This window comes from Miniopterus natalensis, chromosome 1 (genome assembly GCF_054644295.1).
Source record: "Miniopterus natalensis isolate mMinNat1 chromosome 1, mMinNat1.hap1, whole genome shotgun sequence".
Classification (NCBI taxonomy): domain Eukaryota; kingdom Metazoa; phylum Chordata; class Mammalia; order Chiroptera; family Miniopteridae; genus Miniopterus; species Miniopterus natalensis.
Window position 1 is genome coordinate 10,921,051 of NC_142081.1, and position 27,699 is coordinate 10,948,749.

At 47.7% G+C, this 27,699-nt stretch overlaps 1 protein-coding gene across 7 annotated transcripts in view; it reads left to right on the top strand.

Moving 5' to 3' along the window:
• The window catches only part of FOXN3 (forkhead box N3), a 322,978-nt gene that overhangs the window by 270,219 nt on the left and 25,060 nt on the right, over window positions 1-27,699 (top strand). For 5 of the 7 annotated variants that reach the window (XM_016210097.2, XM_016210095.2, XM_016210096.2 and 2 more), the window contains one exon: window positions 23,939-24,004. The exons of 1 other annotated variant lie outside the window; for it this stretch is intronic. In XM_016210097.2, coding sequence (XP_016065583.1) covers window positions 23,939-24,004 — 66 coding nt within the window. The remainder of the gene's footprint in view (window positions 1-23,938; window positions 24,005-27,699) is intronic. One more of the 7 variants, XM_016210100.2, reaches the window with a different exon arrangement.

Below are 27,699 nucleotides of genomic sequence, written 5' to 3' on the forward strand. Positions count from 1 at the left end.
GCAGTAAACTTCTAGCAGGTTTAGTACTGAGCGTGGCAAGGACCCTGCCTTACCTCTGTCTTACAGCCTCTGGCATATCCAGCTCCATGTGATCTCATCAGTGCACCCCAGCAGCCTCAGGGGCGCCCCTGAGTACAGTATCCATTGATCAAATGGAAAAGCAAACTTACGAGTTATCATGGTCACTGTAGTAGCCGCTGACCGTAACCGACCGTTTCTATGTAGTAGGCATTGTTCTAAGGGCTTTGCACGCATCAGCTTGTTTGATCCCCACAGCAACCCTGTAAGGGAGGGAGGTGCTGTTATTGCATTTTCCAGTTGAGGAAACTGAGGCACGGAAAGGTCAATGAGTCAGTGTGCCCAGGGTGGCAGGTGTCCAGGCGCCAGGTGCTTGATGAGAACCCACTGTGTGCGGCGCACTGCTCCCGGCTCCCGACGCCATGCTAGGCGGGCGCGCGAGGCCTTTCCCGTGGGGCTGACATTCCCACGAAGGTGCACGCGCACGCAGGCTACAGGCTCTGAGCATCTTGGATGATGCCTGGCAAGTATTAGAGGCAGGAATTTCTTAAGAGAAGAAGGAAGTTTACAAAGATACCAGATCTGGAGTAACGACGTGTTAGATAAAAGCAGAAAGTAAGGATAGGTGAGCTCAGGTTGTGGGAGACCCTGGAGCATGAGGAGAGGCTGAGCTGGGGCTGGATTGGGAATAGTTTGTGTAGAGCCTGAACCACCACACGTGGCCCCCAATGCATTGTTCAGTTCAGCCCTCTCCTTTTGCAGAAAGCAAGGCCCAGAAAGTTTCTTTGAGACGAATTTGCTGGAAGAGCAGCCCCACATATATTTGCTTTAGCTTTCCTTATAAAAGCCAGAAGTTAGAAACAACCTAACTAAATCTCCATGACCAGGGAAATGTTGACATAAACTATGATCAATGAAAAGCCATGAGCTACGTCCCTCTTTACTGCAGATGGGTAGAGAGGCCAAAACTTACCGTTGAATGGGAAAAAGCAAAAAAAAGTTGCAAAGCAGTATATGTCTGTCTCCATTTATGTGAGACAGCAATTTTGAAAGGTACAGATTCTTCAGAGAAAAAGCTCTGGACAGGTACACATCAAGCTTGCAGGGAAGGTCACCTTCAGAGAAGGGGCAGGGCAATAGGACCAGGTGACCTTTTTTTTTGTAATGGCCTAATTTTTAAAATAAGCTACTGTATCCTTAAACTAGTCATATAGTTCAAAATTAAATTAAAAAAGAAAGACCCGCTGACTTGCCCAGTTGTGCACATTGAGTTAGTGGAAAAGTCAAGTCTGGGACCGCTCAAGTCACCTGGCTCCTGATCCCCTCTCAAACACTCAGATAGTCAAGCGTGGAAGTTGTGAGGTAGAGGGGACTCGGGAACTTTGTAACCAGCCATGTATTTATGACCAGGGAGTCCCAGGAACCATACAAATGTCAATGAGTTAAATAGGCTTTTGCTAAATGAGTGTGTTTTTCAAAAAAGACTCCAGCTTCTAATGGCATTAGTATTCCAAGCAGCTGAATCCCAGGCTGGAGAAAGGTACAAATGATGATTGCTCATTAGCAAATAGAATACAGATGTTAGCTTCATTTTGCCTGAGTGCATCGGCACCTTGGGGAGCCTCCAGCATAGTGAGCCAGGCCCAGCAGCAATGCTGCGGGCTCTGCACAGGGGAGAGCTCTGCACAGGGCACTTCAAAGCGTACAGGGCTGGACTTTGTCCATTTTTTTTTGCTAGTTTGTTGGGACTGATTGGTGGGAGTGGCAAACTGGCATTTCTAAAGCAACTAACTAAAAAAATCTTTTTAAGTCTAGTTTTTATTTTACAGTTTTTAAACAACCACCATATGCCCTAGAGTGCCTGGTTCTCTTTGGAAAGAAACCTGAGGCTCAGAAAGGTGAAGTGACTTGCCCAAAGTCACACAGCAACTGAATGGTAAATTTGAGCCCAGTCGTGTCTGGCTCTAGAACTCGGACTTTTTGGTGCCCTTCTCACAAGTAATTGCAGGTAAGGGAGGCAGACAACACATAAAAGCATTTTGAGAGCTCACTCTTTTCCTATTTTCCTAAGACACCTGCTGCTGCTGCTGCTGCTTTCAGCAGTTTTCAGGGCTTACACATCCCATTTGCTCAGGAGCTTCGTGAAAATAAATCAAGGTGTTCTCATAAAATCAGCACAGCACAGGTCCAGCCTGGGGAAGGTGGATACAGAGACTTGTAAGATGCTAACTCAACACTCCTCGCCCTTAAGAAGCGCCTGGCCTGGTGGTGGGGTCAGGAAGGTTGGATGTGGCTGGGGCAGCCGCCCTCTGCTCACCAGATGAGGATGATAGCGAAAGGTTTCGGTAACAGTTCCACACGGTAGGAGCCACGTGCGGACGCTGGATTTTCATGAAGAGGTGGGTGCAGTTTCCTTAGGACAAGGTGCGGATGGAGTGAGTGCAGGTTGCTCGTGACGTGAAGTAAAGCGCCCCCCAGGAGAGCCGGGGCCGGCTGAGGCGAGTGAGGGGCCGGCTGGAGGGGTGGGATTGCTCCGGGGGTCGGAGTGCCACGCGGGAAGGTTAGGCCACGGCTCGTGGGCAGAGAAGAGCCGGCAGAGGCTTGGCGGGAAAGGGGTTGTTGAGACTGTCCCATGTGGACAGTGGTTTAGCTGGGAGACCTGTTGGAAGGGACAGCAGGTCCTCCAATAGCATTTCATTGTAACATTTTTGGCATACCATAGGAACTGAACTCTTGGTTATGTCAATTGGCCAGTGGTAAAGTTGGGTTAGTTTTGAGTTTCCCTCAAAATCACAGCACCTGCTGATGTTGAGTGAGGGCTTCCTGTGGCTCCCGGGCCCTGGCTCTTGCGTGAGCTGCCAGGTCAGAGGCGCGGCCGGTGGCCTGCTGAATTCTAACGCATTCGCGGCGTGATTGTTCGAAACTCCCTGTCCGCCAAGACATTAGCCCCCTGACCTCTCCCTGTAGGTTATTCTGCCTTGGGTAAAATTTGGGGGGTTTAAGATTTTTGTTTGTTTTATCCAGCAGTAATGACAGAAAGTTGGTATCTGATGAGGGCAAATGTCTTTTCTTACCCAAGTGTGTCTCCTCCCTACCCTGCCCCCCCCCATACAGACTGTACTGTCTGTTCCACTAAGTCCTGTAAATGCCCATGAGCCAGCTCTCCTACCAACAGCCTGTGTCAGCCCAGGTGCCTGTAGGGTGTGAGCCAGACCTGCTGCCTGTGGGCCAGGCGTTTGGGCCGCTCAGTAACCTCCTTGCTCGTGGGCAAAAATGTCCCACGTCCCACTTCTCACTTCCGACGGGAAGAGGTAGGCATGCCTCTCAGCAGGGTAATAAGTTCTGTCAGGAGCACTCACATGACATTATTAAGAAGTGCCTGGTCTATCTTTGAGGTGAAATGAAGAGTTTTAGATACAAGAAGCCATCCATGTTCCTGTTCCATCAGCATCTGCCCAGCTGTTAAAATTTTGAGACAGCCAGTCATCAGATTTTTCAGCCGCCTTCCTGCCGCCACCAGACACGTGTATTAGATGTCACTATAGGTCTCTTGGTCCAGCAAATTCTCTCAACGGCCAAACAGCGAAAGTTGCCCAGAGAAGCCACTTTACTTCTGCGTTTGGGTCCACGAGGATAAACAGCGGGGGGCATGGCCCATGAGGAAACAAAACCAGGCTTCCAGAAACAGCTGGCTTTCACTTCTCGCCCTGGCCTGCAAATTTTTACTGTCGCTTTCACTAAGTGCTCGAGTGAGACCTTTTTTTTTTTTCACCTTATTAAATGGATAGAATTCACTGTGGTCAGATGCACCCTGCCTTGGGGGGTATAATATTAATTTAGAAACAGCATTTTAAATAATGGGAGCGTTTTACACAGTGATGTGAAAATTGTTCTGCTTTTGAAAATCAGAATCAAACGTGAAACAGTATGTGTCTCTGAAAAGAAGTCAGATAGCTTGCTGGGATATATTACTTTGGCTTTTTGCCAGGTAATAACATTATTTACCCTTCTCACTCTGAAGAAATGAAGCACAAAGGTATTGGAGGCAGGAGGAGGGGGTTGTGATTATTTCACCCTCTAGACAAGAAGCCAGATTTGCAAAGCAGCGCTTTTCTTTTTCTTTTTTTCTTTTTTTAATTCTAATCCAGACAAGAAAAATTGGGTGCCTTCCCTGAACAGAATCTCTAGACTGTACCCAACGAAAGCTTGAATAACTAGTTTGGGCTTTGAAAGATAGAAGACTCTGCCCATTGCTGACTGCCGTTTAATTATGTAATAAACCCATCAGTCCTGTTTTTGTCTGGTTTACCATGACTTGCAGAATATTCCATGGGAGGCACTGCCCTGGTCCCCGTGCTTCCTCCCTGTTTTTTGTGAACCACCTGAAGGCCCATATTTTCCTTCTCTTGCTCTTTGAAAGGACCTAGCTCACCTTGCCTTACCTGAGAAACGGTTTTCCAACGAACAGCAGCGTTCGGCCCTCTGATACCATCAGAAATGGAATTGTGTTACTCCAGGTGTGCTGGTTGTAGCCTGTGTTTTTTCTGTAAGGTACTCTGCTCGGGTAGAGGGTGTGCACATTCCTACGTCCCCGCTGGGCTCAGAGGGAAAAAAAAATCTGACAAAATGTAGAAAATATGGTCCGTTCCCATCAATGTTGAAGCACTTCGGGGGGTTGGTTCAGTGAGAGGGGCTGTGGCAGGTGGGTCGGAGTGGAGTGCCCACCCTGGAAGGGGCCTTGGCATCACTCCATCTTTTCACAGCTGTAATTGAGTGAAGATTATCACCAACTTGACTTACAAAAGCTGCTGTTGGCTCCCTGCTTGTGCCCCAAAGCAAACAAAATAGGCAGGTTCCCAATTTGGAGCTGGGGGCATGACGCCCAGGCCTTTGTTTGCTGTTGAGTTGTCCGGGGCAGCAAAGCAAATAGATGGGAAGAGATTAACCAAACAAGAAGGCCCAGCATGGGCGGCGCTTTCTGTCCAGCCGGGAAGTGCAACCAGCCAGCTGCAGGGTGGAGAAGGCAGGGCCCTGGGCTTGGGCAGGGACTTCCCGGGACAAACCTAGTCCTGTCGCAGCATTGGATGGGCGCTAGGATTGAGCTTGCTTCATAGGGGATAGAATTTATTCTTAGCAACTCAGTCCAATACCCGTAATTTACAGATAAAGAACCTCCCTCATTTAATAGATAAGAAAACAGAAGCCATTTGTGCTAAGTAACCTGCCCGAGCCTAGTTGGTAGATAAAACGAAGATATAGCGTCAGAGTGGAGAGTGTACACTGATTTATTTGTTAATCTCCAGGAGTTTTCTAAATTCATCAACAAAGTCTTGCTACTTTTTTGCTTGCCTGTTGTCCCAAGAGACTTTGTGTTTTCAATCTTCAGGGATCCATGAGAAAGCTTGTTGAGTAAAGACCCATAAGTTAACAAAGGGCAATGAGTAGCATCATCTTTGATACTGTCAAAGTGAGTAAAAAATTCAGAGGAAGCAAGAGCCTAATAAATTATTAGGTATGCCCTTGAGCAACTGCACCACAATTTTGGTAATGCATGTGTGTTTTTTCTAGAAACACAGTTGTCAGATTTCCTCTGGGTGGCAATCTTCCAGTCTCCTCCAGAACAAAAGGGAAAGGCCTTAGCTATTGCTCTTCTTCAGTAGGCTCCACTCAGGTGAGCTGAGAGGGTCATATCCTCAGACCAGGGGAGCCCTAAGCAAATGTTTTATTTTATTTATCTATATACCTCCTCTCCAGAAAATAAGGGAGGTGACTTATAATGATAAAAGCCCAAGGAACAACAGTATTCACAGTCTTTTGTGTAGGAATTTTTAAAAAGTAGCCATGTGAGAAGGAAAGGAGTAAGAGGCTGTACTTCAAGATTGCAGGGTAAGAAAAGGACAGCGATGGATTCAAAACCCAGCTCTGAGTTTCCTAGCAGCAAAGGCAAAGAGAGAAATGTGCCGGTACAGCTATCATTTCTAGTACAAGCACACATACTTGACTCCTGAGAACAAGGGTGATCTGTCATGGCCTTACAGGAAAGGGGTAAGAAATAATGTCTTTAACAGAATTTAGTGAAAGGGTTCCATGCTTACCTCTGCTTATAAAGGCCTTGGTAAAAAGCAGGGGTTCGGTGCTGACTGAGGTTCTCTGAAGGCTGTGCTGTGTGGAAGGAGGGGAGAGATGGAGTAACAGGTGCGTGGTCACATTCCATTAATCTGCTCTGACGCTTTTCTGTGCCTCCAAAGAAACTGTGTATGTGGAGGATGCTGAGTGATTTCTAGCTAGGTAGCCAGGAGCATGGCCAGGAGGCACTTAGATGCCCAGAAAAAAAGTGAGTGAGGAGATTTCCCTTCCCTCTGCCAGCCTCATAAAACTTTAGAAGTTTGGTCCACCTGAGTATCTTCTTGAAAATGTGTTAGTTAAAAATTAGAGCTTTTTGGTTTACCACTTTAAAAACAGCTACAGAACATAACTGCTCCCTAACTGCTTCAAACTAGTCCTAATTTAACCAGTTGAGCTGTTCCCCCATTGCCCTGCTGGAGGCAAACAGAGCTCTGGTTTTCCTCAAAAGACATCCTGGTTCTATGGCCTGGGATACAGAGCAGAAAATGGCAAGTATTGTAAGTGGTTGAAGTAGAGAGGCCATTCAGGAATTAAGTGCTTACAAAATTATTGGAAGGAAGGAGAGAGGAATCCAGTTTGGTCCTTCAGGAATGATTCCCAGAATCCTATAGAACCGTTTACCAGAGAGGCCATCACTGGAACTATAAGGTCAGAAACACGCCTCATGTCTGTGACCCAGAGACCATTGCCACTCCTACAACTGCCACTGACGCCGTGGGAGGGCACTGGAAAATGGACATGGAACCACCACAGACAGGAAAACCCACCATCTCTGAATCCCTGTGTTCTCACTCAAACAGCCAAAGGGGGCCTCACCTTGCTCACGCCTTCAATCAACCTGAATGCATCTAATTGGCAGAATGAATTCACACCCAGATCCTTAGCTGCAAGAGAGTCTGGGAAAAGAAGATTTTTTTTTTCTTTTTAGGGTCCCAACCTCTCCAGCAAGAAGGCTACAGGAGTAGAAGCTGAGTAATCTACAGTGTCCACAGAACACAGTCTTTGTGAATTATTGAATTCTGATAATACAACACCCCCCCAAGGAACGTGTCTTAGCCTACTCTGGCTGCTATAACGCAATACCACAGACCGGGCAGCTTCAACAGAAATATATTTTCTCAGTCTCAAGGCGGGAAAGTTAAAAATCAAGGTTCAGCAGGGTTTGATTTCTAGTGAGAGCTTGCTTCCTGGCTTGCAGATGCCTACCTTCCCCGTGTGTCCTCTCCATGGCCTTTATGGTCACAGGGGGAGAGAGAGAGGGAGGGAGATTTTTCTCTCTCTTCCAATTCTTATAAAGACACTAATTCCATCATTGGGGCCCCACCCACATGTCCTAATCTAATTCTGATTCCCTCCCAAAGGCCCTATCTCTAATACCATCACAGTGGGGTTAAGGCTTCAACATATGACTCATGGAGGCATGCACACATTCAGTTCTTAACAGAGTACAGCTTTTTTGGCGTTGCAAAGGATTTCAAGCTCATTCCAGACCACAGAATCATAGAACTTTATTTCAGCAACAGAAGGGCATTTAGTCCTGTTCTAATGATCCGCTGTCGGGTGAGACTCAGTCTCTGATAAGTGAGTGTCAAGCCAGTGATTCTCACCCTTTTCTGCATAATCCATCCCTGAGAGTGCTGGAGAAAAGCTATTCACTGTCTCCAGAAATGTGCACAAGATCCCAGTGTCTGTGGGGACTTTCTGCAGGCTCCAAATAAATCACCCTGTGGACTGACCACCTATACCCTCCCTTCCTTCTGGATGGCTTCCTGCTCTGTCTTCAGTGTGAGCAGCTCTTTCCTTCCTCACAAACTGCTTTTGTTGGGTGGTCATCAAGAAACCAAGGTGCTGCTGATCAGGTCCCAGGGCAGTAATGAGATTCAGTGGCTGGAGGTGAGAACCGCCTGTCCACATTCAGAGGGAGAATTGGTTTGTGCTTCTGCATACACAGAAGCTCTGATTAGGATCTTTCCTATTACCTTTAGTTAATAAACATGACCAAGATGACTTGGCCACTTTGGAACATGGAGATTGTGATAAAAAATGAATTTACTTGGGAAGCTTAATCTCCAAAATTGCTTCAAGTTTGGACTCTCCTCCCTCCAGCTCTGAAAACATCAGAGAGAAACATGGAGTGACCTCAGCCAGCGAGGTGGGACACGATATAGTCCAGGTGAAAGGTAATCAAAGAAGAATTGGATAAGTTAACAATTCCATGCGAAATGGGATCAATAAATACAGTCCACTTCGGATTCATTAGCTCTTCTAGCTGGGTTTTTGTTTTTCTTCAGAGTGCTCAGATGGAGAAAACAGGCTGCTAGAGAATGTGAAAAAATAAAAGTTAATCGTGTTCTGTCATCCAAACTGTAAGTTTCTTTTGAGAAGAAAATGAAGCAAAGTAGAGTGAGCGGATTTGCTACTCGAGATGCGAGGATTTTACAAAGGGGAAGGAATGTCTTACTTTCAAACCTGTTCAGTCTGATGACACCCCTCCCCCAAAGGACTGACCTAGTAGATTCCCACCCTCACCCCATTTTTAACCCTTTCAGTCGCCAGGTGCCCGGCTGCCGTGGCCGACAAATAGCTACATGACAAGTGCAGTCCAGGATGAAAATGTGAGATGGGAAACAATGGCATTTCATTTGGGGCTTGTTTGTGTAAATTAAAACAGCAGATAGCACTTAGGGATAAATATGGTGGACCCTGATTTACTGAGAGGTAAGGCGAAGCTCTAGGGAACCACGCCTTTTACTTTCGTAGGATGTCTGGGGCACCTACCTGTAAGCTAGCCAGGTACTACGTTAGGCCCCAGTTCTGGGACTGGGACCTACGGTCATGTGGTTTGCAAAATCCTTGTGAAGCATGGAATTGGAGTCTCTGAGCCAAGTAACTACATGAAATGTTCCAATAAGTAATGTAAACGTGAAGAATTTACCATTGAAACATCCCCCGTATCCCTTACAGCGGCAGAGTGACTGACTGTGTGGATGCTTTTGCTGTATCATGCAGTGACTTCACATTGAGATGCAAATGGCCTGGTCTCAATTAAATACCTTTGCTGTGATGTATTTGGACTTGTTCCTTTGACTTCTTTTACTGAACCAAAAGGAAGTGGTAGTAAAGTCGTATTTCTTAGTAGTGACATGCCTATGAAAGCAGGAAGGCGATTATTCTTTTATGTAAACTCTAGTGTTGGACACCTCTGAATAGCAGTTAAGTTTTTCTTTTCTGAATAGAGGAGCTTTCACAAATACAGAGAACCGTCACTCACTCCCAGGCTGTCCTATTCAAGCAACGTATCCGGGTGAAGAAAGAAAAGGCCATGTACTTCTCAGGGCCATTTACTCGGAGCTCCAGCCTCCAGCGGGAACCGTCACCCGGCTGTGTAAATGTTGGGACTTGACATTGTCTTACCCGTTTGAAACTACTTGTGTCAGACTTTGGAGTTTTCAGTCCCTTTTCTCAGCCAGGAAGAGATTAGCCAGTGCTGCAGCATCTCTCTTTCCAACGTTTCAAGCATTGGCTGAGGGTTTAAACACTGTTGGGAAGAGGTTGGCTGTTTGTCAGGGTTATTTAATGGCCGCTGGTGAAAGGTACAGAAGCAGATACTCCAAAGCAAAGGGACAGGAGAGACAGGTGAGCTGCTTGGGTTTTGTGTTGGACGAGGAACTGGAATGGACGTGGCCACCAAATAAGGCGCTGACCACGAGCTGATCATAAACTGCTTCTGTGCGTTCCTCACCCCACCGCTTTCTGCTTTCACCTTTCCTTCCCCCTATCTGAGCCTACCTCGGCCCTTTCATCGATTAGGTCAGGGGTGGGGAATGTCTGGCTGCTGGCCGAAATCATTTGGCCTGGCCCTGCCAAGGCAACCACACACGGGGCTCGAAATTCAATAAATCTAGGAACTTTTTTCATAGCTAATTTTTAAGTTGATAATCTTGTATGGCCTTTGAATGATGTTTTAAATAGCCAAGTGGCCCTTGGCAGAAAAAAGGTTCCCCATGCCTGGATTAGAGGATTTCAGGAGGTCTCCTTAAGCTTGAACATGCTAGTCTTTGCTTAGAACTGAAAGCAGTCTGGCTATATGTAAATCCAGGTAAGTTTTATTTCCTAGCAAAATCATTCATTCCGTGTAATGATTTGGACTGTATAAGCTAGAAATATTGCTGTGTGAGGCGGATTATGAGGTGTCATAAAACAACAATAAATCAGAATTTTTAAAATGAAGTAGAGGCTCTATAGCAACTTTACATAACACAGAAGTGGGGAAATGGTCAGGAATTGATCTTTTGTTACCCTATAGATACACAGTAGATCCACACAGCCCTGGCATATTAATTGGAGGGTTACTTTTGCCCATTGCCATGGTCAAAAGGCTGTTAAGCTCTGGCTAGACCATGTCTTTGGAAAGAAGTAAAATGTTTCTCAGTGAAAAATGATGATTACTGAACCCCAAACAGATCAAAGTTCTTCAGGGAATGAGCATGGACTCCTGACCTCAGAAACTCTGAGGGGACTCTGGCTGCCCACCACTGTGACGCCCATGGGTAGGGCCTGTCCCCGCCTTTTATGTCCTTCCCAGCATGTAGGCAACACGGCCACAAGAGGTCAATTTGGATAGTGTGGTCACATTTTAAAAAGAGAACCGTAATTATGACCTCTAATTATGTACAGTTATGCCTGCTGAGTTAAAGATAATGGTGCCTCCTGCTTGGAAGTGTAAGTTAATTGCCTGCAGGGGTCAGGAGGGTGGTGACCCCTCTCCCCTCCCAGCACACGCTCCTCCAACCCAAAGCAGACATGCGCCACAAGACAAACTAAACTGGGCCTGCTGTGCTTTGTCATGTTGTTTAAGTGTCAGGTTTAACCATTGTTTAATACTTACTCTGAGTTTGACTGTATGCAGGAGGGAGCTACAACTTCAGCGAGCCCGGTCTAGTGAGCGTTCCCAGCTGGCTCTCTCGAAATCCAGTATCTCTTGGAGGTCCACGTCATGGGCCCTGTTTTATTGATGAAGAGCATGTTTTGCATCTGGTACAGTTAGTCTGGTATATTTTGCCACCATTTTTTTCTAATTATTAAAACTTTTTATTATAGAACGTTTCAATATACTGCAAAGAATAGGCTCCTATTACCTTTCACCCCACCATCATCAAGCCCTGGCCAGGTTTGTTTCTTTTGTACCCCCTCCCGCCCCACCATGTTCCACCCTCCAGGAATGAGGATTTTGGAGCAAACCCCCAGATTTCATATCATTTCTTCTGTATCTTAAAAATGTAGACACTATTTTTTTTAAAAAAAGGCACAGCCCTGGCTGGTGTGGCTCAGTTGGTTGGAACATCATCTTGTGCACAGAAAGGCTGCAGGTTCAGCCCCTAGTCTGGGTGCATAGGGGAGGCAGCCAGTCGATGTTTCTCTCTCACATTGATGCTTCTCTCTAAAAAAATGAATCAGCATATCCTTGGGTGAGGATTTAAAAAAGAAGTTAAAATCTATGATCAATTTAATATAAAAAATAAAGCACGGCCACAATACCAACAACACATCTTAAAAAACGTAATTCCAGCCCGGCCAGTGTGGCTCAGCGTTGAGCATCGACCTGTGATCCAGGAGATCTCGGTTCGATTCCCAATCAGGGCACATGCCCGGGTTGCAGGCTCCATCCCCAGTGGTGGAGTGTGAGGAGGCAGCTGGTCAGTGACTCTCATCATTGATGTTTCTCTCTCTCCCTCTCCCTCCCTCTCTCTGAAATTAATAAAGATATAGTTTTTAAAAAAACAGACAAAAATATAATTCCATAGTAATTCATCAGTGTTTACTTTTCCCCAATTGCTTATAGTTTTTTTTTTAAAACCATTTGTTTTTTGAACCAGGAAACAAGCTTCATACGTTGAAATTGATTGATATGTCCCTTAATATATAGGTTTCCTTCCGTAATTATCTATTCACTTCTGTCTCGTTATTGAAGAGGTTGGGTTGTTTGTTCTGCAGTTTCCCACGGTCTGAATTCTGAATCATCTTGTGTTGTCATTTAACTTATTCCTCTATCTCCTGGATTTTCTAGAAACTGGTAGTTAGATCTGTAGCAGGGTTTTGCAGGGAAGGGAGAGACCCTCGTGGGTGGAGGTCTTCGCAGGCGGCTTTGTGGCGGGTTGCATTGGACAGCTCCATATGCTACTTGCCTCCTTGTACTTGGGCAAGGCTAAGCCACCTCTGCTGCTAGGGCCTAGGGACCCTCACCTGGCTGTTACAGCACCAGATGACAAATCCTAAAGGTGATTTGGAGGCAACAGGTAGGGGGATCTGCCAGGATCAGGGTTCATTCATATTTTCACCATCAGTTCTACATTGTGGAGTACAGCAGACTGCGGAAAAGTAACTTTCAAGGAATGCTGTGTTGACTATGTGGGGTCAGTTTCAGGTGAGATTGGCTCTGTGAAGAAAAATTAAAAAACAAAAAAAAACACACACCTTTTTCTTAGGAGAAACTAAAAAATAAATACCAAGTTGCAGATTGGGGGGTGGGAGGTGCAGAGGGGGGAAGGAGTTAGGCCTCTCAGCATATTCTGTCCATCGTAATTCAAGCCAAACCCCAGATTTGTGGAGTACATGTTTACTTCTTACCTCTCTTCTGCATCCCACCCCCACACCTCACACACACATTCTCTGAGCCATAATCATTTGGGGGGACAGCAGGCTCCTAGCAGTAGGGTCAGCCTGTGTGTTCCTGGCCTGTCACCATCATCTCCGTGGTCAGAGCTTATGGAAACAGGAATTTGTGGTTTCTTCAGAATAGGCACTGGGAAAGACTGTATATGTTTTTTAAAAGATATTTATTTTGATTTACCCCCTCGCTCCCCTCCCGGTACCCTAAAAGTACCCTGGCCATACTGACGTCTGGCACAGCCGAGTCTGAAGGCCCCCAGGCAGGGCTCGTGTTTCGTGAAAAATATGCTGAAACCCTTCCTAGAAGAATCTTGAAAGGGGGAGAGAAAACCGCAGATGCCAGCATGGTAGCAGTGGCTGTGGTGGGCTTTTCCTTCTCTGTCTCCCAATGTGCTTTGTTTGGTTTTGTTTGTGTGATATTTGCTATAACTTTTTTTCCTATTGAAAGCTGAAATCTGCCTTTCATGGTAAGAGAACGAAGCCCGTTGCTGTCAGAGGAACCTGGGCCCCCAGCTTGCCCACCAGCCTGCAAAGCTGGCTCCAGATGGTTTTGTCTTCGCTGCAGCCCCAGCAGGGTCACACCTTCCCCCCACACCTTCACTTCTTGTCAGTTTTACTTTTAGAGTCTACCTGAGTCTATTGATCACCTTATCTGGTTATTGTTTTCCCTCCTGGTTTTTTGCAAAACAAACATGCCCAGACACAAACTGAAAACTTCTATTTGGCTTCGCATTTATAGTTCTGGAATAAATTCATAGCATCTGCAAGAGGTGTGATGCCTTCTTTGAAAGTATGCTTCCCTGAATAGGCTGTTACCCTCGGCACTCGGGCTACTTCATTCCACGGTACACTTATGTAGTATTTTTATGTACTGGTGTGTTACCTATGTATGCTGCGTGGCTGGAGAGTGACGAGCTCTCTCTCTTTTTTTTTTTCTTTTTTTAAATCAAGCACATCTAAAAAAGAGGGAACCTTCAGAGTAGACTCCTTACAACCAAAATACTTGTTTTGGGCATGCCGCCTTTCCCATAAACTGTCTGGAAACTTCTGTGGGGATTGTCTTCAGAACCAGGTTTCTATTTTTCCACTAGAAGATCAGCTCATTGCTTTATGGTTAGACTAAATTTTAACTCAAACTAACCATTCCCACCTCCATACCCATGGGCTCTCGGCACATGGGTCTCCTACCCTTAGAGACACTGCCTTCTCTGCCGGGATCTCCTTCGGGATCAGGCAGGGTGGGCACCTTCTCATTTCTCCCCCTGTAGCACAATGTTATGCTCAGCTCTTGTTGCGTGGAAAACTTAATGCTATTATTTCCATGATATCTTTATTTATAGTCTTAATCTTGCATCTCTGTTTCTATGTATTTCCATATTTGTGTCTAAAATGGATTACTTGTGAACTGTTTAACAATGTTGTTTTATTCTCAACAATGGATGGGGGTTGCCGATGTCTCTTTGTATAAAATTGAGTCTGCGCTCTCCAATGAATTAGTGACAGTTACACTGCTGTAGCCTCCTGTGTCCACACACTCTGCAACCCCAGGTGGTGCAGGGCATCCCAGGAGCCAGGTTGCAGGCGGACATGAGGGGAAGTTCCCATGTCCGATAAAGGAAAACAAGTGCTTTGTGGGCGTATTGTTTTTATTTTTCAATTGAATATTTCATAGTGTAGGTTGTTTCTGAATCAACGTGTTTCAGGAAACTGCTCAAACATTAAAAACACTGAGCGACAAATTTGCATTTATCTTTTTTCCCCCCTAATGTATTTCTGTGGAGGAAGGATTAGTCCAGAAAGCATAAAAAGCTAAGCATTAAAACTAAAGCCCAGACAGACCTCAGTGACCAGTAATCCTGTTGCGGGAGTCAGCTGCCCCGGTTCCCTCTGAAGAAGGCGCCCCCGTCACCCAGGAGCGGCGTGGGGCCTTCAGTGCCGTGCGTACGGACTGTGGCGGGAATAGGCTAGATCTCCAAGTGTCTGTGGGAAATGTGCTTGCTCCTGCCTTGGTTCCTCTTTGGATCTCAGCTCGAGTGTCTCCACAGGAGAGAGATGGGCTTTCCAAGGACCCGTGCCAGCAGAAGCACGATCGGGGCACTGGGTGCTTGTGGTATCTGTGTGTGCACGTGTGTGAGAGTAGACAGGGCCATGTTTATTCTGTGTTTCCTTCTGGCCTTTTGATAAGATGCCCCAAACAGGATGTAAGTAACTTAAGTTCTAGTGGTGAATTCTTGTGACTCTTCACCTGGGGGAGCAAGGTGGCCCAGGAGTGCCCACTGCTTTTGCTTTCTTGAAGCTAAAGCCATACAGATGTCCCTGCATTGCTGGGTGCTACAGGTCCCAGCCTCTCGGGGTACCCCTCGCTGGAGATGCCGTCACTGGTTCCTTGGTGGGCTGTACACAGATGAATTATTGTATCTTTAATTTGTTTCCCCCCCACCCGCATCCTCTGACTTCAGATAGGTTCTTAAAATACTCTCTGACTTGTCTTGAAGTAACCAAAGGAAAATGCTGGGCGTCACTCCAGACAGAGAGCATGGCATTGCCCGCGCTGTCGCATCTCGCTGCTGTGGCGCTCACCTGCGGAGTTAGAGGTGTGGGCTCCAGAGTTGCAGTGGTCCCCCTTCCAGGTGTTCGAGGAGCACCTCTCTAGTAAGGAAGTTGATTTCAGCGTAGAAAAGCCCTCTTTCAGTGCAGAGATCGTTTCAGCTGAATAACCTGTCTGGCACAGGACCATAGAGAGGCCAGCATGGGACAGTGCGTGCGATTCAGTGTGGCGGGCGCAGGAAGCACAGAGTGGGGCTTAGTTCTAATGAGTCTCTCTGATGACAGTTCACTGTCAGATCTGGGGGAATTGATGGTTCCGAGGTCCCTTTTAAAATTCTCCTGAGTCAGTGTGTGATGCATATGTTCCCAAAGTGAGCCATGTGTTCAGTTCTTCATCGCCCGAATACTCGGAAGACAGTTGGGTGCCGGGCAAGCGGCCGGTTTGTGCCTTGGGGCTCTGGTGTCAAGGTTCTGAGTGATGTTTACTCTCCCTAACACACCTGCCAGTGTCACTCCGAGATGGAATCTTTGCTTCTGGAAAAGAGGCTTTGCACGTCTGCCCAGTTGAAGACAGAACTAATTGAAGATGCCGAGCAAATGGAAATATTCAATTGTCAGCACCGACAAGGATTGCAGTGCCTGGTGGGGGCCGGGCCACCGCAAGGACAGCTGGAGCTGGGGGAGAGATTGTGCAGCGTTGCCAGCAACCCTGGGCCCTTCACTAGAGAAGGTGGTGGCTTCTGGGGTGGAGACTAGGCAGGAGCTGATCTTCCAGTAGTGGGGAGAAGAGATAGTTGGGGAAAATGCTAGCAGTGTGGAGAGAGAAAATATAGACCAAAATAGGTGTCCTGGTGGTCCCTCCAACACTTCCTGCCAGCTGTGGGCCCAGCCCTCTGGTGCTCTGTCCCACTGACCTTTAGCTCCTGTACCAGGGATCTCCCTGCCCTTCCTGGACTTGGCACAGCCTTCCTCGGAGACATCCGTGTGGCCAGGCCCTCCTGCTCTCAGGGCTCTCGTGGGCATCCCCACTCCTGTTCCCACCCCATGGAAACTATCATACTCAGGGCCAGCTTGCTGTTCCCAGCTGGGTGGGTGGTAGCCTTTGACTGTGTCAATGGTTGAAGAAGCCAGGAGCAAGGAGAAGATTTTTAAAGCAGAGTCTAGAAGGCTCCAGCATTTATCCCCTTCACGCCTTCCTCCCAGTGTCTGAATCCCCTCTACAAAATCCCCGATGCCCCCTCTGTCCATGGCTATCAGTTACAGCATCCGAGGTACCCCAGAGAGGCAAAAATCAGAGAATATAGTAAGTAAATTTACAGCTGAATGAGGTACAAAGGGGAAGACATTTCTGAGGAATGTACAGTTTCTCATTCACCTGCAAGAAGTTAAAAATAAAATTTTTAAGCCCACTACAGACAACGGCTGCAGCCCAGATCAGCCCAGAACAAGACACTTGAGCCAAACAGAACCGAACCAGACACTTTGCCTCTTGAGTAACGGTCACAACCCGTGGGACAGAAGCCGTAACCTGCGCCTGGTCTCCCGTTGCCTTTGCCCTAGTCTTCAGGTTCTAGAACTTCAGACCCTTTTGTGTTCTCAGCCCACGTGGTTCCTTCCTGTTTGCTCCCAGGCAGCTGCTGGAAAAATTCCCATCCGCTGGGTATTGTGGTTAGGGAAACTGAGAGTGCCGGTTAACAGAGGTGTGGTTGGGTGACAGCGTCGTGGCTGAGAGGAGAGGGGTGGACCCTAAAGTGGTCCAGGAAAGGGCCCGAGGGGCCGTGTTCACTGGGAGCCCAGATTTGGAAAAGTAGGCAATGAAATGCAGAGCCCTGTGCGGAAGCACATGGGACATTAGAACTAGGAACTCAGAAGATAGCGAAGTTAAAGCATTTCTTGTGGCCCAAAGGAGACAGAAGTTGGAAGCCTCTGCTTGGAGAGGGTCGATGAGCTTTCTTTTATTTCTCAAACAGGGAAGCAGCGGTGGCTGTGATGGACTCATAGAGTTGGAGTCCCTGGGAGGACCCCCAGCTCAGCCATCCTGACGCCCCAGTGGAGATGAGGCATCTGAGACGTAGAGCGAGGGCAGCCCTTGGCACCTGACTCCCTGCCCAGGGTGCACTTTGAGACGTGTATTTATCTTCTAGAACTTTTCCTCAAGTCCCGTTCTGCATGAAACAGAGTTAGGGGTAATAAATGGGCAGTTGACACAAGCGAGAAGGCTGCGATGGTGGAGCTGACGGGGATGGATGCGTTCCTGATTCGCAGAGCCGATTGTGACCCCGCCGCTCAGGCCAGCCCATCCCTCATTCAGAGTTCGCCAGGCACTGTTTCTAAGCCGAGAAAGTCTCCGAAGATGAATGGACGGGAGCCACGTAAGACCTGAAATGCATGTGTAGATCATTCCTTTTCCCCCCCGAGCTCGATGTAGATTGTATTTTGTTGCAATAAACAACTGCTAGTTTCAACTGGCTTAATAGTTCATTTTAACCCGCCTCATCTCTTCCGAGTAGCAGGAATCTGGAGTTTTCCTTCAGGTCAGTTTCCGGGAGGAGAAGGGCCGCTCTTCTTTATCTCACTCCGGCTCTGGGCAGAAATCACAGCTTGGAGCCGGTCTCTGGGTGAGGCTTTTATTCCCTAATTCCTGTCAGTCTTGGAGATTGTCCGGCCACCGGGCTCAGCGGCCTCCCCGATCGGGCGGCGGGTTAGAGACCTTGGTGGGTTGTAACAGCAGCCAGTGTACAACTCCTGCTCCGGTGGTCTCAGGGCCGCAAACGGAGGTATCCTCTCTCAGCCTACGCCTAGGGGTTTTGCAAAAAAGGGAAAGACCAAAAAAATGGTGTCAACAACAAAGTGGACTTCGTACCTGTCTGTTTACTTTTGGTGTATGCTTTTCGAGATCGTTTGGTTCGAAGAATTGCTCTTCCTGACATAGCACTTGAATGTGGAAGCTCAGTAAAGAGTTTCTCAACCTCGGCGCTCTTCACAGCTTTGGTATTTCTTTGTTGGGGGGGGGGGGTGTCAGGCTGTAGACTCTGGAACATTGAGCAGCACCCCTGGGCTCTACCCACCAGATGCCAGTAGCACCCTCTCTCCCCCACCCACTCATGGCAGTCAAAAGTGTCTCCAGACATTGCCGTGCCCTTTGAGGGAAGGGGTACAAAATTGTCCCCAATTGAGAGCCACCAGCTCTCATTACAGAGTGTGCACAAAACCCATGGACACAGGCAATAGTGTGGGGAGGCCTGGGGAGGGGTGGATGCAGGGTGGAGAGGATCAGTGGGGGGGAAGGGGAGGCATCTGTAATACTTGCAACAATAAAGATAATTTTTTTAAAAAAGAAGATAAAAAAATAAATCATACACATCTACTCAAAAATCCCCAGGAAATGTACCCCTCTTATCCCCTTGGCCCTACAAGTTATCCAAGTTGTATGAGGGGGGCAGGGAGAAATAGAGAAACATATATGGAAAATTAAATAATTTTTAAGAAAAAAATGATTGTTGGTCGTAATTCTCGGGCTTTCGGGAAATGTTTTGTTCCCATTTTGTTAGGTCAGTCAGCTCAGAGGTGCTACGGACGGTGCCCACGTTTTTACGGCAGTGAGGATTGAGCTGAGCCGGGGGGTTCCAGCCATCCTTCGAGGTCCGCGTTTGTTAAAACAGATGGTCTCTGCAGTCACTTCCCTCTGGTGCCAGATCCCAGAGGAAGGGAGTGAACACAGGCAGAAGCCATACGGGAAACCCACGGAATACTCAGCTGGGTGGGCTGCTCCGACGTGGACCCAGCTGATGCCTGGAATGACAGACTTTCCAGGGATAAAAGGATATTCGAACAGCCTCACTAGGAGCGTTAGCTCCTCCAAAGGTGCTGGAGCAGATGCCCATGTGGTAGATACTCCTTGGAGTCCAGGGTTCTGGCAGCCACAAGCCAGAAAGGGTGGAGGAAGTCAGGGGACATTACTAAGGGCAGAGCCAGGAACTGTGTGGAATGAGATAAAAAAACTAACCTGGCCCCTCCATGGCTGCAGCCACCCACCGCCAGTTTATTTCATTTTGGGAGGTGTTGACCCACCACCATTTTAAAAGAAGTAAACTCAGACCCCAAATGAAAGTCAACATATTATATAGTCTCAGACCCAGGACCTGAACCCAAGAATCCTCAGGCCTTGCCTCGTGTTTTTCCCATCAAACCCTCAGAGGGAAAGCCTGCTCCTGTGCTCAGAAGGAACCATCTCCGTGGAGAAATGAAGAGCAATATTGTTTTAAATCCACAAAGCTGACCCAGTGGTTTTAGGACCTTTCTTGCTGTTTCTCTCACCGGAGCATAGTATAATCATGTGTATACCTCCAAGAGAAGAGGGTTTGAAAACGTCTGTGAGACGTGACCGTCTTCCAGCCTCGTACTGCAGGGAAGGGGCAATGTGATAAGACAGTGCATCAAAGACGAATTTTCATTAAAGATGAAAATTGAAATGGGCCGCTGGGGACTGGCCCAGGGGAGAAGGAACGTGTTAATGAAGGAGGAATTGTTTTAAAACGGGATTTGAGATTGGCTGCATTTTGAGGATGGGCGTCACCGTGTGAAGCGTCGTGACAGAAGGAATGCTTGGTGATGACGACTTGGGTTCCTGTATGAGGACGCTGAATTACAGCCTGTTGGGAGACACCTTTTCTACTCCACAAATTGAGAGATTTGTGCTGCTTGCTTCTCCTGCACCCCTCTGCCTCACCCCAGTTCCCCAGAGATGCAACATGAAGGATACTCCTCAATCCTAAAAAGAGTTCCTGGCCAAAATATCTTTCTGTTTACTTATGCTGATAAACTGGAGTGAACCATTTTGGGGGGGGAGGGGGGGAGCCTCTCTTTTAAGGGAAAATCACAAACTTGAACAGGCTTTTCTCAAAAGAAGATACACAAATGACCACTAAGCACACGAAACGATGCTCGACATTGTCTGTCAGTAGGGAAATAAGAGTTAAAACTTACAATAAAATACCACTACACATGGTAGAATGGCTAAAATTTAAAAGGTTGACAATGTCAAGTGTTGACAAAAACTTGGAGCAACTGGAGCTCTCACAGATGGTACTACAGCCTCTTAGGAAAAGAGTCTTTCAATACCCTAGGACATGATTTTCAACCTTTTTTTATCTCATGGCACACGTAAACTAATTACTAAAATTCTGAAGCATACCAGAAACATATAATTTTTCCGAATTTGACAAAAATATAGGTATAATTTTTATTGATTCACCAAAAAATAATAATAATAATTACCAATCCTTTTTCTCCAAAGTGACTTTTTAAAAAATCAGGTGCCTGTATTTGTATATAAGGATTGCTGGTACCAAGAATTAACCAATCAGACACAGCCTTATTATGTGATGTGACCAATAAGACGCAACTCTATTATAGGACCTTTTTATTTATGGTTCAAGACAGGGCATTCACACCAGATGGTTTCTGTCGTGTTAGCTGTTATCATTTTTTTATTTGACAATCTAGGGGAAAGAGGTCAGTGGCCCTGACTAAATAGTCAGGTATTGCCTGTTTTAAAAATTCTGTGACACACCAGTTGAAAATCACTGCCCTAGAAAGTTAAACATTCACTCACCAGCACTTATGCAAGGGAAATGAAAATGTGTGTTCATGAACAATTGGTACAAAAGTTCATAGCAGATTTTTAATAAAAATCCAAAACTAGAAGCAATACAGATGTCCATCTACAGGTGGATGGATAAACAAATTGTAGCAAATCCGTACAGTGGGATACCACTCAATAATAGCAGTAACAAGGCCTGAGCCACTGGTACCAGCACGAGGGCAGGGATGGCTGCAAAGTGGCTCAAGGGAACTTCAGGGTGATGAAAATCTGTATCTTTGTTGTGCTCTGTATCTTGATTCTGGTTGTGGTAGCACTGGGGTAAAATTTGTCAACTCAGCAAGCTATGTGCCAAGAATGGCACTCACTGTATCCCTGGGGGAGGGCTGTGGCACGTGTGCACACTTGTGTGAACACAATAAGTATGTTTTCTCAGACCAGTTGCAGTTCTCATGTTTGCCAATCTGCCTGCCAAGATATTGGGGTGGAAGGAGCAGGCATCCTTGCCTTGCCCTCCATTCCATTCTGCCCATAGGGTTTTGTATTCAAGCTTATGCTGCCCCCAGAAACGAACCCATTCAGAGTGGAGGGTGGAGCTGTAGGAATGGATTATGAGTGAGCTCATGAGAAGACTGGGCGTCGCACCTACCCCCAAATGCCTGGAGACCAGCAGGAGTGCCGAGGTAGGGTCAGGATTTTTGTCTGTGGAGGCCAAAGCTGTGGCAGATTTGGATGGAAGGAAGGATTGGGGGACTTGTCCTAAGGCATCATTTTTGCTTAGCTCATGTGTTCATTTGGCTTGGGTGGGGTCGTGAGTAGATGTTATGTGGGTCTAGTACTCCTCAAGCTGCCCCTTAGGTTCTAGGAATTTCACGTGAGAGTTTCTCATATTTTCATTTAAGGTCTGTTTCTCTTCCTTCTCATTTATTTCATTATGCCTTTTACACTTTCCTCCTAAGGTCCAATGTGTTTTTGAAGAATATACCAGTACTTTCTTTAATTTTCTGGCAAAATAAATAGGATAAGACTCCTTAGTTCTTACCTGTATTTCCTCTTGTTCCACCCCCATCGAACCTGCTGGTGGTTCAGGAAGACTCCGGGTAAGAGTCACCTGGGGAGGCGGGGACCGTAGGGCCTGGCCATGGGTTGCTGGCACTTGTATTCTCAAAGGCGTCAAAGAGCCTTACTTGCTGGAAAAAAAAAGCTGCATTTTCTCTGCCCTGAGATAGGATAGGGCCCTTTCCAAAAAGAGGGCGTAGAAAGGGGAAGGTGTCAGCCCTCATGGCACCTCCTGGGAGTTGCTTGCTCCCCGAGGCTTGCGAGGTGCCCGCAATACCCCAAAACTACAAATTCTGCGTCTTGGCAACATGGGAAATGGAGAGGGCAGGGGCAACAGGAACCCTGGAGCAGTGAATGGAATTGTTAAGTTTTTCAGTTCATCCTTCAACTAATATATATTTTAATATCAGTGGGGAGCAAGGACTGTTTTAGGAATTTCACCCCAGGAGTTGCCCAACAAGTTAATTTACCTATTTCTCATGCAGTGTACCTACTGAAATAAACTTTCCCTCCGTTGTGGAGTGTAAGTAACGGGCCTCCAGCAGGCAAAATAGAAGAGGGCTTGCAGAGGAAAGCTCCTTTAGTTGTTTTGTTTGGATTTTTTTTGAGACGCTGTCTTCTGGGACCAGCGTCGTCTATATTATTAATCACTTGTGTCCCATTACTCCCTTGGAATTAAACTGCGCGTCTAAAATATGAAAAGTGTACTTTTTAAACAGTAAGAAAAGTCATTTTCTAGCGTAATACCCAAAATAAAGTGCCATGGAGCCATTAGTAGTAAATTGAATTTTTTGGTGTGTAATTTGTACAAAAAGTGACAAGTGCAATCCCCCCGCCCCCACCGTTAGTCGTCGGCTTTGGCGGACGGGACGCAGGGGTAGTGATCTGCGAGGACAGGCGTTTTGATGTCGGCTTCTGTTGCACACTTCATTTATTTGGACAGGGCACAGGCGGCAGCTTCTGTCACGCGGCATCACGCACTATTAGCGAATTTCGCCCCAGGGCAGCTGGGACGCTGGGCTGGGGCAGATGTTCTTTTCAGCCTATTCAGTGACCATTCTTGGGGGTTGTTTACTGTTGCCATGGTAACTTTCATTTCCATAGCAGCAGTGCTGCTGTTTCTCAGAGGAAAATGAATTTAGTTATAAAAGGATAATATTTTTCTCTGTCTCTGTATAACCTGCCATCTGTCGACCAGTGGATCAGTAAGGATTCAGAAACCTATTAAGAATTACAGCAACGAAGTGATGAGTGGTTTGGTGTTTTTGGTTGGTTTTTTTTGGTCCCATATTAGAAAAGCAATAATAGATGTGGGAGCAAACATTGTGCCCTCGACATCATAAGTGTAATTTTTAATATATGTTTTAAGTGTGTGTTTTTTTAATGCCTTCACCACCTCCAGCACTGCTGCGCACACACAGTCTCCTAAACTACAATCTACATTGTGCTGACAAATGGAAATGACCAGACGTCTTGTTTGTGTCTCACTAGATGCGGGTGTATTTAATGCTTTCTCTGCTTGGTGCCCTGAGCTTCCCCAGTTCATGAAAGAGTCCTGTGGCTGAACTTGCTATTGTCACCCCGCTCTCCTACGCCTGCACCCCAGGGGAACAAGCTGTGGGGGTGCACAGATCAGCGAGGTATCAGGAACATACAGTGCAAATTAGGAAACTCTCGAAATGAGAAGAGACCATGCTTTGTTTTAAAAACATATGAACCTGCCCTTTAAATCTCATTATAGAATACCTTTCTCCCTCTCAAATCCAAGTGGGCAGAAAGTCACCTTGGGGGTAGCTCGAGTTTCTGGATTTTTTTTTTTCTCTGTTGCATTCATAAACTAACGTGCAGGGGGAAAAAAACCACACACACACACCAGCCCCGTTGTAAATAATGTTATTTATTGGTTGATTTTTCCAGATCCTGACATTGATGCTGCCAGTGCCATGATGCTTTTGAATACTCCCCCTGAGATACAAGCAGGTTGTGAGTAGATATTTCTATAGCCTTCAGCGCCCTAGTTTGTGAACTTAACCTTCTCATTTATATACCAGGCCATAGGAAGAACTAATGCTCAAGTAGAACCTCCCTTGTAGAATCACTCTAAAGCTACCTGGGTGTGTGATTACATGCATATGCATATAAACGTGCGGTCATGCATATGTATGAGTGAATGCTTAGGTGTGCTTCCAAGATGATGAAGTTCTAATATCATTTCAAGGCTTAAGACTTAGAGGAAGGGACACAGACCCTGTAATGAGTCCCAGTGAAGAGACCTCCTCTGCTCCTGCAGGAATTGCTCCTGTGAGTTTGTAGTTTCTGTTAGAAGATGCTACATGGGGCCAGCTTAGCAGTCCTGGAGCTGAGCAGTGCCCATTTTTAGAAATTTCTTTCCCTTTTGGGATCTTGTTAATAGCAGGCTACCATTGTATAGATGGAGAGGAGAGGTAGTCTGGTGAAGGTGGGTGTTGTGCAAGAGCTTGGACTAGCCTTGAAATGGGCCCCCACGGTGCCCCAGGGTCATCCCCACCAGCCTCCCAGGCTGCCCTAGAGAGGAGGGCAGGGCTGATTTAGCTAAGCAGAGCTCCTGTCTTCACCTTCTGTTTGCCGTTGAGCTATGTCAAGCTATGTCAAGCTTGAGACAACTCTTTTCCGTTTTCGAACTTCTTTTCTATCCACCCCCTAATGTTTTTTTCCCCATGTCTGGAGCTGGACTACCATGGTTTTAGAAAGATCTTTCTTACCAAGTGATGAAAAATGACCTTAAATGGAAATATCTGTCCCTCTTCCTCCTGACTTGAGATTACTCTGCCCATGTTCCACCCCCAGCCAGAACCCTGTCGAGCGGACGGACAGCCAGGTCGTCCGCCAGGTCTACTCAGCTTGTAGGCAGGACACTGCTCCACTGCAGCCTCCTGTTGAGGAAACACGCAGGCGTGGAGGTGACGACATGAAGCGCAGGCCCCACCGGGACACCAGGGACTGGTGCCCACCCGGCTCGTTCTTATGGCCAGGCCCTCATCTCTTTCAGTGCTCCAGCTCTCGTGCAGGGCCTCCTGAGCAAGGGGAGTCCCCCACTTTTGAAGTCAGTAATGCTTCCCACAGAAAAGCATCCAGCCTCAGACTCACTGCAGGCTGTCTTTTGTTAATAGACCTGGAGTTCCAGGCCTGCCTTCCTAGCCCTGCACTTGCCTCCGCCTTCCAACAGCTTTAGGAAGTTTGACTCCATCCTTTCTTACTTCCTTTTTTTTAAAAAGACTTGAGACATATAGCCAGGCATTCTCAGGAGGGACTTGTCCTTCCACCAGGGGCTGCCCTTACCTGCTCCCAAAGGAATGGAATTCTCAGTCTCTCTTTGCTAAACTCAGATTATTAGCAGCGGAAATGTCAGGCTGCCCATACCTCTGAGAAGCAAACACCACTGCTCAGTAACTGGCAAAGTCCTGTAACTAGCAGTTAACCTGTAGTGTGGTTTTTAAATGACATGTGAAGTTACAGAAGAACATTTTTAAAAATCAGACACCTCCGTTCTCAGGTGACATTGCAGGAAGAGTACAAACCATATTGCAATCAAGTTACAGTCTGAAATGATTTCTAAAATCAAGTCCCAGAATTCATCAGGGGGCACATACTGATTTCATCAGAGCCGTGTAAGATTCCGGTACCTTCCTTAGCATCCGGCCATTGTACACAGTAATCATCAGTTTAAAAGAATACTTTTGATGAACTGGAATAATGGAGTTAAGAGGGAAAGGCAAGGGGGTTGGCCATTAATGGATCCTCAGCAGCTTCCATAAAGTCCATATTATTGGATTCTTGACCACAGATAGAACAGGAGAAAGGTTTTCTTTGACTAGTTGACAAGTTAATGGCTTTTAATGTTCTTATGACTAAATGAACTCCCCCTCTCTCCCTAACTGTAACACTCAAACTGTTACACATGCTCAATGTCCATGTGTTGAAGGTGTAGACTCATTTTTAGAAGGCTTTCCTACCTCGCTCTTACCACCGTGAAAGTCCCAGTGCAGCCTTCAGGAGGGCCTCACAGCAAGATGGGGCTCCCGGGTCCTGGAAGGAAGGAGCCAGGATGCCCACAGAAGTCATGGAAGGAGCAGCAGAGAAGTAAATTTAAAGACTGGGGAGAGGGCGGGGACACCACCTGTATATTCACCTTTCCCTCTGGCCCCAAGGCCCAGTAAAGTCCCCTAGAGGTCAAGGTAGAGCAGAGTCAGCAGGCTGTGAAGCCCCCAGAGACTGGAGCATTGAGTGTCTGCCCGCGCACTCGGGAAGCCAGCCGGCTGCTGCCAGCCTCCCGACGACAGTCACGGGTGCCTGTGTCCCCACGCTCTGCTCTCAGCTCCTCTCTGCTTCCCTCTTCCTTTCCTCCCCTCATGTTCGGGTTACGCGGCATAATGTCCCTTACGCTGGGGGACCTTGCCTCCCCGAGGGAGAAGCTTCAGAGACATATAATGATGACGCCTCCATCCCCTGCCCGCCAGCTGTGCCCAAGGCCTAGAAAGGGGATCCCTCCAGTCCTTGGCAAGACGCTTCAAAGGCAGCAGCCACCCCGCCCGCCGCGGAGTGTGGGCCGCCTGCCCCGTGGGGGGTGTGTGCGTGCATCCCCCAGCCTCGGGCCCTGCCGCTGCCCACGTTGGGGAGGGTGGGCCCGTCTGCACAGCGCCGGCCTGCGCGCTCCCCCTGGCAGCTGCGGCCCGGCCGCTGTTGCCTTGTTTTCGCCGCCGAGGCTGTCGGATGCTGCTGTTTGAACGGGCCACCAGCCTGGTCTCTGCCGCTGCTGCTCCCAGCTGTAAGGGGCTGGCCCGGGTGGCTCGAGTGGCTTTTCCTTTCTCACTGCCCGTCATAGCCACTGCACGTCGGGTCACCAGACAGCAGCCGCTCCATCTCTCCCTCTCGTCCTGCCCTTGCTCGGCATCTACAAAGCCAGCCAGCTCGGGGCTGGCGGACCGGCCACCGTCTGGGGTCTGAGCTGAGGGGTCAGACAAAGGAAGTGACTCAGGAGGCTGCTGAGAACCGCAGCCAGCCAAGCCCCGTGCCCTTCGGGGAGCGCCGCCCCGTGGGCCTCGGCCTCGGCGCGGCCGGATGCGGCACTGACAGCGGTGTGCGCCCAGGAAGGCCTCAGGCTCCTGAGTTTCCCGCCCAGCGCCCCGCCCAGCGCCCGTGGCAGCGGCATCTTTTTCAGACCTTGCGGGTCCGCGGCCCGGGGCGCATTCTGCGAGGAGTGCCGCGGTGTCTCCCGTGCGCGATGGGACGCTCCTTCAGGAAAATCAGGGCAGGGCATTGCTGCATCGTCATCTCTTCCCCTTTGGGTCGTGCTTCTAGTCAGGTCCATCTGCCTTCCCCCCGCCCCCACCCCAAGTGGTCGTGTGGACTCATTTCAGCTTCTAGAGTCCGCTAAGCACCGGCTTGGCCCCCCCTTTGACAAGCCCCGTGAATCATCTTTAACCCCAGTTGGGGGCTGTTCTGAAGCCAGGAGAAGTCAGATCACCATTACTCATCTTCAAAGGCTTATATAATCCCTGGCTGGAATGTTCCCAGAGAGGAATTCGGGATAATAAACACAGCCGCCCGGAACCGGGGAAGGTATCGGCCACACCAGACATCGGGAAGAGGGACAACCAGGAAGCCAGCACCCCCCCCCCCCCCCCCCCCCCCCCAATGCA